The sequence below is a fragment of the Lactuca saligna genome, chromosome 4 (genome assembly GCF_052625555.1).
Source record: "Lactuca saligna cultivar CGN05327 chromosome 4, ASM5262555v1, whole genome shotgun sequence".
Classification (NCBI taxonomy): domain Eukaryota; kingdom Viridiplantae; phylum Streptophyta; class Magnoliopsida; order Asterales; family Asteraceae; genus Lactuca; species Lactuca saligna.
This window is the reverse complement of record NC_136420.1, coordinates 110643216-110661410: the sequence shown is the minus strand read 5'-3', so window position 1 is coordinate 110661410 and position 18195 is coordinate 110643216. Positions and strand designations below refer to the sequence as shown.

The 18195-nt window shown below is 37.5% G+C and overlaps 1 protein-coding gene across 1 annotated transcript; it reads left to right on the top strand.

The window, feature by feature from the left end:
* The first annotated feature begins 11557 nt into the window (after nt 1-11557).
* Nucleotides 11558-12067, top strand: LOC145040029 (uncharacterized). The gene has a single exon (XM_078988024.1). The coding sequence runs from the start codon at nt 11558-11560 to the stop codon at nt 12065-12067; it is 510 nt and encodes a 169-aa protein (XP_078844150.1).
* Nucleotides 12068-18195: the final 6128 nt, after the last annotated feature.

Here is an 18195-nt window from a genome sequence, read left to right as displayed (position 1 = left end):
AGTGAAAACTTTTCACTGATCATAAGAGTCTCCAATATCTTTTTAATCAGAAAAAATTGAATATGAGGCAACGACGCTGGCTAGAGTTACTCAAGGACTACGACTGTGAGATACTTTACCATCCCAGTAAAGCTAATGTTATTGCTATTGCTCTCAGTCGGAAAGTCAATCTTGAAAGGAAGAGGCCAAGAGCATTTAGAATAGAAGTTGTCTCAACCATTGTGGAAAGCAGTGTTCTAAAAGGCGCGCCATGGTGTGAGGCGTGGCTTCGCCGTTACGAAAAACCTTATAATGTTGGTGTTAGGTGTGGCGTGTGGCAAGGCGCGATATGGCGCGCCATGGCGCATTATGGCGTGTTATGGTGCGTGTTTTTTTCGTTTGAGACACAGTTTTTTGCTATTTGTTGTGTCTTTTCTAATCGGAGATACAAGTATTTTGGTTTTTGTTAACTTTTTGTTATTAGTTATTGAACTAATATTGCTAAAAGTAGTTATATTTAATATAAATTTATATTTATGTGGTAATATAGTTTTAAATTAATACAAATTTCCTGCCTTACATCACGCCTTGAAAAAACGCCATGGCTCGTTAAGCTTGAGGCTTGGCCTTGCCGCCACGCCACACCTCACGCCATTTAGAACCTTGGTGGAAAGTATAAAGAAAGCTCAAGAGGAAGCTTCTGAGAAAAATGACCGAAAGGAGGAACGTTTGGGCAAAACGTTGGTGTTCGGTATAAACAGTCACGAACTAAAGGTGTTCCAAGATCGGATTTAGGTACCTAAGTCAGGAGGAATTAGAGATCTTCTGATGGAAGAAGCTCACGAAACCATGTACTCGATTCATCCTGGTAACACTAAAATGTATAGGGACCTAAAACCCTACTACTGGTGGCCGACGATGAAGCTCGATGTTGCGAAGTATGTGGTCGAGTGTGTGGCATGTGTGAGAGTCAAGACACAACATCAGAAACCATATGGTATTTTAGAACCTTTACCTGTGCCTATGGGTAAATGGGAAGACATTGCTATGGATTTTGTCACTAAACTACCCAAAATAAAAAGTGGTCACGACATGATTTGGGTGGTCGTTGATCGATTCACTAAAAGTGCGCATTTCATAGCAGCCAATGAGAAATGGTCTATGGATAAGCTCGCAAATTCTTATGTGAAGGAAATTGTGAGGCTTCACGGTGTTCCGTTAACAATTGTATCGGATCGTGATAGCCGTTTCACCTCAAGGTTTTGGAAAAGTCTACAAGAGGAAATGGGTACTAAGTTGTGTTTAAGTACAGCTTACCATCCGCAAACTGATGGTCAGAGGGAAAGAACAATACAAACACCTGAAGATATGCTGAGAGCATGTACCCTAGAATTCCTAGGTAATTGGGATGAACATTTACATTTGGTAGAATATTCCTACAATAATAGTTTCCACTCGAGCATAAAGATGGCACCTTATCAAGCTTTGTACAGACAGAAGTGTCATACGCTGTCTTGTTGGCTTGAGGCTGGGGAAAAGCAGTTTATGGGTCCTGAGATGGTCCATCAAACTGCTGAGAAGTTGAAAGTGATTACGGAAAGAATGTTAGAGGATCGTCAAAAGAGCTATGCTGACAAGAAGCGAAGATCGATGACTTTTGAGGTTGGAGATTCGGTTTTGCTTAAAGTCTCGCCGTGGAAGGGACTTATAAGATTTGGTAAAAGGGGAAAGTTGAGTCCAATGTTTATTGGACCGTTTAAAGTTCTTTAGAGAATTGGGAACCAAGCTTACAAGCTCGAATTACCTGAAGAACTGAATGGAATTCACAACACTTTTCATGTGTGTTATTTGAGGAAGTTCACGGGAGAAGTTCCCGATATAATTCCAATTTGTGAATTGAGAATTGATGAAAACAAGAGGTTAATTGAAGAACCAGAGGCAATTGTTGACCGAAAGACTAAGAAGCTTCGACGCAAGATGGTCGAATTAGTGCTTGTCCGTTGGAAACATACGAATGGGTCAAATCTCACCTGGGAAACAGAGAGTGACATGTTGAGTCGTTATCCGCATTTGTTTGTTGATGTGTGATTCCGGGGACGGAATCATCCTAAGGGGGAGAGAATTGTAACGCCCGCGTTTCCAGGCTAGGCATTATCATTGATGTAATAGTCTAGTTTAACCCTTGTAACTCTTTTTTTTGAAGTATTAATGATGAAATATTTGAGTATTATGTGAATGATGTGAATTATGTGTTTGTTTTCTTAATTATTATAATTTAATGAATTAAGAATAAAATAAGCATCAAAATTAAAGTATGAGATAAGCCTGATATCTTTTTATAAAGATGTAGTGGTCGAAACAAGGATTCCGAAGATATAAAGAATGCCAAAATCCGAGTTATAATGAAGAAGTTATGACCTGTCGAAGTTTCGCGACAGAACAAACAACGATGAATGACGTAAAAAGTGAAATTTACGTTAGAGCAATATTTAGCCTTAGTGATCTAAACGAAAGTCGTAGAGTTCGTTAAACCGAGAGCGTGCATAAAAAGAACGCCCAAATCTGACTTCATGTGAGGAAGTTATGATTTTTCGAAGTTTCGACTTAACAGTATGCAGCCTGAATACTCGATTTGAGATCGAGCGGTTTTTAGCCGAAACAGTCTAAATGAGAATCGAAGGTCTCGTTAATAGTAGTAAAACGATAAAAAGATAGGTGAAAACAGACGTCGGATGAAGAAGTTATGAATTTATAACAAAGTTTTCCTGTCCCGCCCTACTAAAAGTAAATAATAAATTAGCCGACTGAGTCTAAACGTAAGTTGTAGATCGTAGTCTCACCTACGCGTGGATATAAAGAACGTCGAAAACGGAGTTCGTATGAGGAAGATATGAATTTTTGAAGTTTATTAAATATTTTCGATATTTAATTTAAATATATATTAACCGATATTATCCATGGGGGGAGTCAGCGACCCTATCCTCATTACGCCCAGTGTAATTCGAAGTTCCAGCCCCTATAAAAGGATGTCGAGGGCAACCGAGTTCATTGCTTATTTCTTCCCTTTTTCTCGCGTTTTTGCATCGTTTTTCATGCAAGAATTATCCCGAAGCCCCGGTATCATTCCCGAGCCCCAAAGCAAGTCCCGAAGCCCCGAAGATCCCGAGAAGTGCAATTCCTGAGCCGAAGCTCTGCCCGCGAGGTGTCCGGTTTTTGTGAAGATCTTCCAGATCTACTGAAGAATACTACTTTTACAAGCTGTAGTGCTGTCCGATCATCTTCTGATCAAGTGAGTGTGTGGTTACTTTCTTCTAATGCATAATTATAAAGTATTTTATACGAAATACATGTTATGTGTATATTTTGTAGTTATATGCGTGAATGTATTTTCACTTTCTTCTATCTCATAGATATGATTTATTCTCTATGAAATACGTGTTATGTCTATGTGTCTCATCTGTTGTTTGGAATATATATTGAATGAGAATGCTATACAGGTTTTAAACTATGTATAGAAATATATATTTTTATCTACTAATATGTCGGGTAGAACATGGGTAGATAGTCGTGTGATAAACAGATGAGAGGCCTCGATGTTGTTTTTGATTCAGTTATCTAGCGGAGTTTAGATGACGACCACAGACTTTTCTAGACAGTCCTGTGGAACGCTAACAGGTTCGCCACCTGTAGGTGTTAATGAACTTGGGTGTTTATTCGCTGTACTCCATCCCCCTCATGGTTGCCTTATTTGACATATATTGCCGGGAAACCCCCGAATGCATGTGTTGTCGCTCCGATGAAATATTCTAAGACTAGGTCCCTTGTGTTAGTTGTTTTAGGGACGTAAAGTGAGAATAACGGGAATGGGTAATTGGGTTATTGTTGGTTGGTGGAATTAAATATAATTATTTATTGTGGGTTGAAAACCATATATGCTCACCAAGCTCCCAAGCCTGACCCACTCAGTTTATTTGTATTACATGAAGTGGCGCAAGGGCATAAGATAGATGAATCATCAAGTTGTTTTGTTTACAAGTCTATATATGTATATATTTGTTGAATGACTTGTAATGTTATCATTTATGCTTTATGGTCTGTATCGGAACATGACATCCCGAGTTTTGATTATATAATGAAAATACATTTCTTTTATGAAATGCTTTAGTAAATATTATTTTATCACGTTTTGTTTTTGGGAACAAATTCTGCAACTCTTTCAAATCAAAAGGATTTACTCTTAAATTATTTTAAAAACATAAATGAAAATCGGTCTTTTCTGGCCTAGATTTTGGGGATGTCACATACAACATGACACCTATTCTTCTCAGTCTGTCAATGTACGATTTCATTTTTAGAACATGCAAAGACACAAAATTTCCACCTTTGTGTTTACATGCTGATAAGGCTTTAGTAGCTTCATATCTTTGACTTGAGGAAAATGTGATGTTAGGAGAGTAACAAGAGAAGTAGGTAACAAAGTTGAAGAGAGATGATGTCCACTTCCATTATTTGCTAACGAAGGGAAACAATCTCACTTGGGCTTTAAATTGGAAGACCATCTCCAGAAGATTGAGGAAAAACATTTTCATAAGAATGAGGAAGAACATTTCTATCGTCATAAAACATCTAAAAGTGCAAAAAGAAAATTCAAGTTAGTTGATTTTAATCCTTAATTATTAACCCAAATTTAAATCAAGGCTAGGTTCCATATTTTAGATTCGAACTTTGAAGAGGGATGTCGTAATCATATTCAAATCTATTGTAGGTACGTAAGGCTTTTACCAATTTCAGTCTTATGAAACTCCTAGATCTTTGGAGATTCATTGAATCTTATCAATGACAAGTTTAATCTCAGATTATGCTCTCATTTTTATGTTTGAGATGCTGAGGACCACAAACAAGATATGAATAACTACGCAAACCTTCTTGACAACCTTTGAGTTGTACCATCATTTCAACATTATAGTCCTATATTAGCGTGTTGGTTAACCACGTATGCTCCACTAACGACTCATAAAAGACATGATGTGTGCTTTCACAGATTAATATACTTTTCATATTTTTTTCTAAAGTAACTAGAGTGAGATTGTAAAAAATGGTTCTAGTACTTTATAGATTATACTTTTAATCTAATTATGTCTTATGGAACTTGGTCAACTAACGACCATTCACCATACAGGAAAGCGGTGGGTGAAAATGTCACCCATTCAACTATCATTTTATAGATCGTTTCCTTATACCCTCTTTATAGTATGACTTCGTAAATGAGACATACTATTGATTCGACTGACTTTTCTTATATGCATAGTAATTAATTTTATAATACATATATAAGGGTGTATATTAAAACATTTCAAAATACATGGTTTAAAATTAATTATCTAAATTAATCGGTTATTTAATTAATCATTTAAACATTTAAATTTAACTATTTAATCAATTAATTAATTAATCATTTAAATCAATATGGATTTAATATTTATCTTTTAATTTAACATTTAATTAAATTAATTAAATGATTTAGAAATTACATAATTATTTTTAATTAAACTATTAATTAATTCAAATTCAATCCATATCATGGATTTATAATTATTTGTTAATTAGTTTTTATAGTTAAGTTAATTATTAGATCCATTATGATAATATTAGTTAATCTTATAATTAATCACTATATTCTCTAAGATTATCTTAGAATATTTAAGATTTTTATTTTAATAATATTAAACAAGCAAAATCAAATTTTGACAAAAAATAAAACAGATAATTACCAAATAAACCCACATAAATCAAATTAGGCAGAAAATTCCAGAATCTTGATCTGCACTGAGTTCATGTCGTGATAGAGCCTCTGTCACGCCGTGATCTCTGTTTAATAGAAAAAGTTTGTCCGATTCAACGAATTTTCTTTCAATGTTAGATAAACCAAGTAGTTCTGATACCACTAATATTTTTATTAGGTTATAACAAAATGCTTAATACGGAAAATCATTTAACAATTAAGAAAGGACACATGCAACGTAAAATGATCTATGTTTTACACTTTGAAGTCAACATGCTTTGAATAACAAAATGTAACATAAACCCACGCTAATTTAGAAATCTTACAAATGTTAGGGTTTACATACTTTAGAATTGTTATTGTAAACAATTCCTTGAAACCCTTCCTTTGTGTCTTTAGAAAGCAAGCGTTGAAAGTATGATGCCTCTAATGGCTTACACACCAAACCCTCGAAACCCTAGAAAGATGAAGAAGAAGAAGAGAGAGAGAGAGAGAGAGAGAGAGAGAGAGAGAAAGATGGAGGGACCACCAAAACCACCAGTATGGATGAAAGGACCACCAAAACCGCTTCCTTCTTTATATGTTGGAGTAATGGATCTAGGATTTTTATGAATGAGGGAGGAGGGAAAAAAGTGAAGTGAGATTCTCAAACAAATTGGGCAAATGTTTGAGTTGTTACCTAGTACTAGCTAATGGTAGAGGTAGGGGATGTCATGAATGATCCATCGACTTTCCATTGTTTCATCTCTTGTAAATTGATCTCCATGTTATTACCATATCTTTAAAGATTATGTGTCGTACCAATTACGTTCAAGAAAAACCCCTCTTTTGAATGTGAAGAAGCTTAGTGGAAAAAAATCGAGTTAGATCTACGTTTCTCGGTCCATTTAATGGTTTTTAATATGATTCAATATTTTGTCAAGTTATGGGTTTGTCATTATTTAATATCATTGTTTCCTGTATGATATGTATTTTTTTTCTTTATTGAGCTTGCCTTTCTACCAGGAGCATACCTGAGCTTCTATTTATGGAGATCAAGCCATGATTATTTTAAAAAGTTACAACGATGAGGGATGAGTGAAGTTCACTTGTGGAAAAGAGGCGTTAACGGCTGGCTACAGTTTTTTCCCATTTCCGACTTAAGAGGAGGGGTCGATAGAAGGAATGGTTGGAAGAGGATGATTGATTGGGTTTATTTCTTATTTGAGAGAGAGAGAGAGAGATAAAGAGATGCTTTTTGTTAATAAAAATGTTTAAATAATAAAATAATTTGAGTGAAGCAATTAAAATGACAAATAGGTCCTCACTTGAGGAACATATGTACATGAGCAGCATATGACCAGCTTAACTAAAAAAATATAAAAATCTATATAGATTTTTCACTTTTTGGACCAGTGAAAAAAAAATTATACTCAAGTGTAATTTTTGGGATACCTCAAGAACCAAATTTATTATTATTATTATTATTATTATTATTATTATGGTTCAATATGTAGCTTTTGCTTCTTCTTTTTGTTCAAAAAAAGAAAAGAATTCTTCATTCTAGATTTTGCAAACCATAACACGTTTCAGATTATTTGAAATCCAAGTTTTTGACATCGAATTCCTATAAACATAATATTATTAGGGAAATTGACTTGTAAGAGTAACGAAATATTAGACTTGTACAAAAAATACCACTGAACTTTTTTTTGTACAAATATTACCAATCAACTATAGCTTTTGTACACATATGGCCATTAAACTTCACCTTTCTTCAAAAAATATCATTATGTTACCGGTAATAGTAGGTCACCAGCCACGTAACATGCCACGTGACATGCCATGTGGCTGCTGACGTGGATTTTATTGTATATTATGTACACATTATATCATTAAACTATTTTTTGTGCACATTATACCATTAAACTTTTTTTTTTTTTTGTATATTTTACCATTCAACTTTTTGTATACATTTTACCATTAATCTTATATAATTTATTCAAAATATATCATTTAAAAAAATACATATTTTAACATAAAATGGGTTTTCCATCACCTATTGTGACCCTCCTGATTTTGTAAGGTTTGAGGCACACTTATAAACTCATGAAACATTTTGTACATGTTACCTTATTATAATCCCCCACTCTTCTTTATTATGCTTGATGATTAAAAAAATGCATTGAATTTATGTCGTTGTTTATCGATAGGAAAATGACTTATAATGATAAGTTTACTAAAATTTAGAAAATCAGTAAAATTCACATCAAGTGATGGGAAAGCTACTTTTATGTAATAATTTGTATTATTTGAAATGATATTTTTTTCAATAAATTATATAAAACTAATGGTAAAATGTGTAGAAAAAAGTTTAATGGTAAAATATGTACAAAAAAAAATTTAATGGTATAATGTGTACAAAAAATAGTTTAAAGGTATAATGTGTACATAATAAACAATAAAATCCACATCAGCAGCCACATAGCATGCCACGTGGCTGATTACCTATTATTACCGGTAATATAATGGTATTTTTTGAACAAATGTGAAGTTTAATGGTTATATATGTACAAAGTTATAGTTGATTAGTGATGTGTGTACAAAAAAAAAATTCAATTGTATTTTTTATACAAGTTTAATACTTTGTTACTGTAACATACACGTACTGAAATTGTGTATTGTTATTATTAAAAGTGAATAAAATTGAGTGTTGAGTTCTAACAGCTAGTTTTTACTAGAAATGAAGTAAAACTATGTTTAGAATCACTTATAAAATATTAGACGTCTTATGAGATTTCAATTAATAGCCAAAATAGTGAAATTTAGCGAAAATATAAAATTTGAAATAAGTAAAATTTTATTATTTGATGTTGTAAATCATCTCGTTAGAAACTTGTAGGCGAAAACCTCGTCGAAATCCGAGTTATAACGAAGAAGTTATGACCAACCGAAAATCCGCGACAAAACCGGCACGGCACCGAATGACGTAAAAAGGTGAGTTTTTGATAAACTACTTTTTAGCCTTATAAATCTAAATGAAAGTCTTAGTATTCGTTAAACCAAGAAATTCGATAAAAAGAACGCCAAAATCTGACTTTGTATGAGGAAGTTATGATTTTTCGAAGTTTCAACTTAGCAGTAGACAGCTAAAAACTCGAATTTTAGATCGAGCGATATTTTACCTATACATCCTAAACGAGAATCTAAGGTCTCATCATATGTAGTACAACGGTAAAAAGTATGACGAAAACGGATGTGGGATGAAGAAGTTATGAATTTTTAACGGATTTTCCTGTCCCGATCTGTTAAAAATAATAATATTAAAATTCAAGTCAAAATTAGCCGACGAAGTCTAAACGAAAGTTGTAGAGCGTAATTTTAGCTACGCGTGCATATAAAGAACGTCAAAAATGAAGCTCGTATGCGAAAGTTATGGATTTTAGAAGTTCGGGGCACATTTTCCGAAAAATCTCGCATGAATAGTACCGGCCACGTCACCTCGCACGAAGCAGGTGCGTCACCGGAGACGTGGCCAAATCCGAAGTCAGCAAGTGTCATAAGAAGATTCGCCGAAGCCGAGGTCCAGCGGGAAGGGGACACGTCTCGCATCGGTGGCCAGTCCGACGCGGGACACGTCTCGCCTACCCGCCTCGCACCCGATGCCACGTCCGAGCCTCGCAGTGGCCTCGTGGCCTTCGTTCCTCCTGCCAGATGTCCGAAGCTCGCAGGTGCACGTCTTCTCCCCTCCTCTTGCTTCGTGGCCTTCGCTCCAGCAGCCACGTGCTCTCTTCTCAACCATAGGATCCGAACCTCTCGCCTATAAATAGGAGGCATGTGAGCCTTTTCGGGTAATTTTGAGAAATTGCCATTTTTGGCCACTTTTTCCATATTTTCACTATTTTGACTTTTCCCGAAGCCCCGGTATCAATTTTAGCACCCGAAACACGTCCCGAGACCCCCGAGAAGCCCGTAAATTTTATCTTTTCGGTTTTGAAGCCCTACCTTCGCAGAGCCCGGTTTTCAATTAAGCTCCCGGTTTTCAACATAGAAAGACATATTTAAAGCCGGAATACTATCCAAATTACTATTTTAACCCCCGGTTAACTTAAGGTGAGTTCAATATATATGAACAATTGTATGTTATGTGTTATATGTGCTATATGCTTCTCAGTGTTATTATTCTGAGTTATTCTCCCATGATATTTTATTCCCTATGTTTATAGCAATTATAATACCTTTGACCATGTGATCAGTGAAATGACTTAGATTCACATTGGTACTGGTACGTAGCCTCTGGCCATGTAGAGCATGTCTCCGTAAGAGAATGACTTCTATTCTATGGCATTGACATAAGGTTTGATAGGAATGGTATGTAGCCTTTGACCATGTAGAGCATGACTTCGTAAGAGAATGAACTCTATTCTATGGTATTGACAAATGGTTAGACAGGGCTATAAACCTGAAATCTACCAAAATGTTAATTAGAAATTATATGTCTTCTGTGCCAATTGGGCCAAAGCTTTATTGATGCATATCAAGTATTGAAATCGTTATGTCTCATTGAAAAATATATATTTGAATAAAGTCTTTGATTGATATGAACGCTTGTCACATGATTTCACATATGTCTTCTTGTTTCCTTCCGCTTCTATCATATAAGTATATGTAAAGCATAAGATTATATTGTATCTATCTATTGAATTCACTAAGCGTTATCGTTTATTCCTCTCAATATTTAACAATTGCAGGTGATGAGTATTCAAATATAGCTTTATACTACTGAAAGATTTAGAATAGTTAATAGTATTTCTCTGTATTTTTAATGTTCATGTATGTATATGAATAGTAGATTCCTGGGTAGACATGAAATTGTAATAAAACTTAGTCGATTTGTATCCAATCCTTTGTAATCACTTTATCGATATAAAATATTGTTTTATAAATATACATGTAGCATATTTTGAGGAAGTAACTTAAGAAATCTTTTGAAATAGTATGAAAGTTTGAGTATTTCATAAATACGAAAGTTGGGATCTTTCAGTTACCTTTACAAATCATTTTCTCATATTATTTTTCAGACACCCTAGAGCTTTCAATTTCATACATATAACTAATGAATATCAATCTATCAAACACATATGCGTCATTGACATTTATAAACTAATCTTCAAATGACCTCTTCTACAAAATTTAAAATAAAAAATGTTTTTATTAGCTGACATCTGACAAGTGCTCATTTCTAAATACATTATATTTTATCAATGTTATAACTATAACCAAACCAAAACCAATCAAACAAAGTCAACGATATATGGGTTGGGCATGAAGAGTAAACAATGATGTCAATGTCATACTTTCTCATTTGTTTTTCGAAACTACTTATAAACCACACATAATGCAGTTTAAATAGATGGTAGGACTTTGGAGCGTTGACAAAACAAAACTTTGGACAATAACAAGAGAATATGACGTCATGTAGTTCGATATGCAACCGGGTATTACCCGATTCAGCTCTCACCCTTCTTCTTCTCCTCTCTTTCTATAAAACCCTTCCATATCCCACACTGTGATACAACCCTTCAGTCCTCCATGATCATAGTTTCAATGTCAACAGCTTCATTTATGTTCAACACGGCCATTAAAATTCAGCCAGGAACAAGGTCTATGTTCGATATGGCCTACGACAGAGGATAGCTAGCTTGATTTCCACATAGTTACATATCATAGTTCCACCCAAACTAAACTCTACTTTCTCCTTTTTTTTTCTTTTTTTTTTTTTAATTCCTTAATCCCGATTTTAGTATATACGAAGTGATGGAAACAATCAAGGGAAATACGGGAAAGAATAACTTTCTCGTGAAGACATGGAAGCGATGTCGATCCTTCTCCCACATCCACAGCAGCAAGGGCAGCGTTAGCAGGTTACCGAAGAGCAGATCATGGAGCGGAAAGGAGACGATGAAGAAGAAAATAGCACCGGGAGGGTTTTTTCCGGTGTGCGTCGGACCTGATAAACAAAGGTTCGCTGTGAAAACTAAGTATGCAAGTCATCCTTTGTTCGCGATGCTTCTGGAGGATGCAGAAAAGGAATACGGGTACCACTGTGATGGCCCGATATCACTTTCATGCGATGTGGATCTGTTCTACAAGGTGTTGGCGGAGATGGAGGCAAAAGATGTGCAGCCGTTGGGAAGGAGCTATGCGTTCGGGTCATGCAGTCCGTTTAATCCTAGCCGTCGATTGGGAAGCAATGGTGCAGCTCAGATGGCTAAACTAGGGTATGGTTATTATGGACCTCTAAACCTACAAGCTCGATTACGATGAGTTAACCCAGTTTATGAAAGTTGTATAAATTCGCATCTCATGTTTACGATATGCTTAAGTTAACTTTAAGCGATGTATGAACAAATCCGGTTGCCTGTAATATATATTTGCTATTTTCCTATAATCGTATTGCATATTATGATGTATGCATATATGAGATATATATAGTCACAGGGGCAGATTTTCACCAAGGTAATGACAGAAACATAAATAAATGAACGGGGAAGTAACAGAGGATAAAATAACTAACCGGAAGGGTTAACAAAATTGTTTGGAGGCTAAGTTTTTTTTATTATTATTTTCTTTTTGGAACCATAGTTGTGTCAAAGAAGCTCCTTCACATATTTCAACAAAGGCTCCTAGATGTAATCATCCAATAGCAGTAACATGACCCTATAAGGATTACAAGGGAAAAGTCCCCACATGAGTAACTATTAGACCGTGTGGTATACATACCACGAAACGGGTCGTGATCCTGGTGGCCACGAGAAAATTTCGTGCACACCACCCCGACATGCCGTGGTGATTCCAACGGTGATTCGGATGCGGAGTCCGAAGTCATCAACCCCCCTTACCCGATTAGGGTGCCCACTCATCGAATGGCCCGACTGGCCCTATTTGAAGGTGGAGCAGACAACAGGGACAACGACCCCCGTTTGGCATGACACGTGAGTTCTAAGACTTGAGGGATGGAGGACCGGCTAATCGTGCACTTCCAGTTATGGTGAGACGATTGCAGGATACTGGTGATCTGGCTCAGAGCACCGCTGATTAGATGCACTAGATGCAGACCAGGGTTGAACGGGCGGAGCAAGAGACACGAGAAGTTCTCCGGGAATTCCATATGAGACATGTAAGGTTGGAGGCCCGACTCCAAGACGTAGAGTGACAGGTGGCCTGCCTTCAGGGAGCATCCACTTCTTCAGCACCACCCCCTGGCGCATCCCACCATGGCTAGGATTAGTCGTACCCATCTTTAGTATTATGCTTACATGATCTATGCTATGTACCATCGACTCTCTGTTTAAGTGATTACACTACTCGTAGAGTCGTTACGCTGCCGAACTTGTGCCACTTATGTATGATCTTTCGAGCAAATTTTCATGTATCAAAGTACGGATATTATTAGTAGAAAAAAATATGTGTTCTATTGTGATGTTGTTATCTATTATGTGTTATGTTTCCATGATTGTATGTTAATATGTGAAAGTACTTGAGTACATGCTGTACACCTAGTTTATAGGACCACGAACTCACAAAATTCTAGGCACTCAACATCTTTCCGCTCCATGACAGAAAGATGCCACAACGACCTGCTCATGGAAACCCTAGGCCAACCCCACCAGAAATCAACTCAGCGGCATTTCAAGCAGTTGTATCTGCAGCAGTCACAGCGGCGCTAGCACATATCAACAATGGGAACAATGTTGGAGCCAATGGACAAGGGGCTGGAAGTTCGAACAATGGAATAAATCAAGGACCTACCAAGACATACTCTTACAAAGATTTTACCAACGCCAAGCCACAAACCTTTAATAGCACAGGTGGAATGATAACCCTAAAGAGATGGATCGAAAAGGTGGAATCGGTATTTGAGATATGCGAATGCCCTGAGGAGATGAAAGTGAAGTTTTCCGCATGCACGTTCGTTGACCAAGCTCTCACCTGGTGGAATGGACATGTAGAAGCCATGACTCTCCCCGTAGCCAACTCCATGCCATGGGCGGAGTTGAAAGAAATGTTGATGGCCGAGTACTGCCCGCAAGGCGAAATTCAGAAAATGGAGCAAGAGTTGTGGAACCTCACTATCTGAAACTCCGACATTGATGCATACATATCAAGATTTAGCGAACTTTCACTGTTGTGCCCTAGCATGCTTACTTCAGAGGGACATAGAATCGAACGATTCATCTGGGGATTAACCTTCCCAATTCAAGGAAATGTGATAGCTGCAAATCCTGAAACCTTCGATAGTGCCAAGAGGTTGGCCAAGAAACTGTACGACCACAACAACAAGAAGGTCGAGAAACCAGGGGAAACTGAAGGCAAGAAGGAGTGTGACAACAAGAAAGGAAAGAATAATAAGAGAAAGGGGTGACAAGGCTCAAAGTCGTCAAAGAAACAACAAACAATGATAGTCAATGCCGCAACCACCCAAGTTCCCTCCACACCACATGCTCCAGTCTCAGCTACTCCAAGTGCCCTAGGCAGTATTCCGGGAATCTCCCAAAGTGCAACAAGTGCAATCTCCATCACAATGGCGAATGCAGGGAGATGCATTGTACAAGTTGCAATCGAAAGGGTCACACAACAAAATATTGCAGGACCTATCCTTCTCAGAACCACCAGCAAGGAAACAACAACAACAACAACAACAACAACAACAACACCAACAACATCGACAACAATGCGGGACCAAGCCACACCTACTATGGATGTGGAAAGACTGGGCATTTCCGTCGAAACTACCCCAACATCAACAACCTTGGAAATGGAGGAGCCAGGAGAGTGCTGACCAAGGGTCTACATCGGATGTACCCTGACCTTGAACCATCACGTCTTTCAAATAAACTTAATGCATGTATCCATTAGGAGTTTTGATGTGATTATTGGCATGGATTGGTTAAGCCCCCACCATGTTGAAATTATGTGCCATGAGAAGGCCGTTCTCCTTCACCTCCCAAATCACGAAACCCTAATTATATACGGAGACAAACCTAGCACGAACCTTGTCTTATCTAGTGCATTAAGGCACATAAGTATCTACGAAAGAAAATTTTGACTTTTCTTGCTCATATAGTGGATAAGTCCAAGGAAGAGGTCAATATTTGAGACATCCTAGTGGCTTGCGATTTCCCAAATCTTTTTCCTGAAGATCTTCCGGGGATACCCCCAGAAAGACAAGTCGAGTTCCGAATCGATCTCGTGCCAAGAGCTACACTCATCGCCAAATCGCCCTATAGATTGGCTCTTGCGGAGATGCAAGAGTTGTCTAGCCAACTCAGTGAGGTTTTGAACAAACGATTTTCTTTGTTAAGAAGAAATACGGTTCCTTTAGGATGTGTATTGACTACAGGGAACTAAATAAGCTCACTATCAAAAATCGCTATCCACTTCCGCGAATCGACGATCTATTTGACCAATTCCAAGGTGCAAGCTACTTTTCTAAGATAGACCTGATATTCGGGTACCACCAACTCAAAGTCCGGGAAGAGGATATCCCCAAAACCATTTTCCGAACTCATTATGGACATTATGAATTTGTCGTAATGCCCTTCGGTCTAACGAATGCCCTTGCCTCATTCACGAAACTAATGAATCGAATCTGCCGACCATTCCTCGACAACTTTGTCATCGTTTTCATTGACGATATTCTAGTCTATTCTCGAAGCGAAGAGGAGCATGGCCGACATCTCCGGAAAATCCTGGAAACCCTGCGAACCGAAAAGCTATACATAAAACTCTCTAAGTGTGAGTTCTAGATCCATAGTGTGAACTTTTTGGTTCATGTTGTTAGTCAAGAAGGGATACATGTGGATCCTTCTAAGGTCAAATCCATTGAAGGATGGTCGATCTCAATGACACCCACAAAAATTTGTCAATTTTTAGGTCTCGAAGTCTATTACTGGAGGTTCATCCATAACTTCTCTAAAACAGCCAAGCCACTTACCATGCTTACACAAAAGGGCATACCCTTTGAATGGACAGATAAGCAAGAAGTTGCATTACGAACTCTGAAGCAAGCACTCTGCAGCACACCTGTACTATCGCTACCAGATGGAACAGAGGACTTCGTAGTTTACTGTGATGCATCAAATCAGGGTTTAGGCTGTGTACTTATGCAGCTTGGGAAGGTGATAGCTTATGCATCCCGACAACTAAAGATACATGAGGTGAATTATATCACCCATGATCTCGAATTAGGAGTTGTAGTCTTCGCCTTGAAGATTTGGAGGTACTACCTTTATGGTATAAAGTGCACCATTTTCACTAACCACAAGAGTTTCCAACACATTTTAATTCAAAAAGAGTTGAACATGAGGCAATGAAGATGGGTTGAACTGCTAAATGATTATGAGTGTGAAATCAAGTACCACCCGGGAAAGTCTAATGTGGTAGCTGATGCCTTGAGTAGGAAAGAATACTCAAATCGTCGTGTGAAAACTCTTTCAATAACCATTAAATCCCATCTGTCCTCACAAATCAAGGAAGCCCAGTTCGATGCCATAAAGACAAAAAACAGAACAAGCAAAACGTTGCGCGGAATGGAGAAGAATTTTGAAGTGAAGGAGGACAGAGCATATTATTTCATGAACCACATTTGGATCCCTAACCTTGGAGGATTCAGATAAGTAGTCATGAATGAAGCCCACAAGACACGACACTCCATCCATCCAGGTTCAGAGAAAATGTACTTGGATATCAAGCAACATTATTGGTGGCCCAACATGAAGGCAGAAATTTCCACCTATGTTAGCAAATACCTTACTTACGCTAAAGTGAAGGTGGAATATCAGAAGCCCTCGGGATTACTACAACAAACAATAATTCTCGAGTGGAAATGGGAAAGGATTACTATGGATTTTGTCACCAAATTACCCAAGTCAACAGATGGATTGGATGCCATATGGGTAATAGTCGACAGATTGACGAAATTCGCCAATTTCCTGCCAATAAAAGAATCCTACAAGATGGAAAGGTTGATCATGATATACATTAAAGAAGTGGTGAGACTTCATGGAGTGCCAATATCTATCATCTTCGACCGAGATAGTACATTCACTTCGTGTTTTTGGCAATCACTTCAAAAGGTTATGGGAACACATCTCGACATGAGCACTGCTTATCATCAACAAACGGATGGTCAAAGTGAGCGAACCATTCATACTCTTGAAGATATGCTTCGAACATGTGTGATAGACTTTGGAAAGTCGTGGGATACCCACTTTCCGTTAATCGAATTCTCTTACAACAACAGTTATCACTCAAGCATCAAAGTTGCTCCTTTCGAAGCACTATACAGGCGTAAATGCAGATCACCATTGTGTTGGGCTGAGGTAGGTGATACTTAGCTAGTAGGAGGACAGACATCAAGCAATTAATTAACGGGACCAGAGATCTTACGCGAAACAAAGGAGAAAACAATTCAAATCAGAGCTCGACTACAAGCATCACGAGACCGACAGAAGAGCTACGTTGATAAACGACGAAAGCCCTTGGAATTTCAAGTCGGGGATCGGGTGTGGTTAAAAGTCTCTCCCTGGAAAGGGGTGATTCGTTTTTGAAAACGGGGAAAACTAAACCCACGATACATTGGACCCTTCGAGATTCTTGCTCGAATAAGTCCAATGGCTTATAGACTGCAGGTACCTGCCCAGCTCAGCAGTGTACACCCTGTGTTCCATGTTTCAAATTTAAAGAAGTGCTTATCCAACGAAACTCTTGTCATCCCATTGGAAGAAATCGAAATCAACGAGAATCTCCAGTTCATCGAGGAACCAGTTGAAATCATGGATAGGGAAGTGAAGCGTACGAAGCAAAGTCGCATTCCAATTGTAAAGGTTCAATGGAATGATAGGTGTGCACTGGAATTTACATGGGAATGCGAATACCAGATGAAACAAAAGTACCCTCACCTATTCTCGTATTCTCAAATCTAGCTTAAAAAGAATTTTGGGACGAAATTCCCTCTAACGGGTGGATGATGTCACAACTAGGAATTCTGATACGTCGTAAACACTTAACAAAGAATGACATTGTAGGTAAAACATGTATGGTATTTATTCAATGACAACAAAATTCCATCAAATACCTTATACAAACTTTCAAATAGTTAACTAAAGTTGGAAACCCTAAAAATCTCGGTTTAAGTCCATTTTGGACTAGGATTTTCTTGTTGGGCCTAATGGACCAATAAGCTTCCAATTTAACTATTTTGGGCTTAGAACTCTTAAATGGGCTCTAATTGTACCCACTTTCATTTGTTTTAACATTTTGGGCCATAATGGGTCTAGAATGAAATACAATACCCTTATTAGGCCATGACAAATCTAATTAACCTAATAGGCCATAAATCTCATACTTTGGTTGATATTGGGCCGCAAACCATCTCCAAAGACCAATTGGGC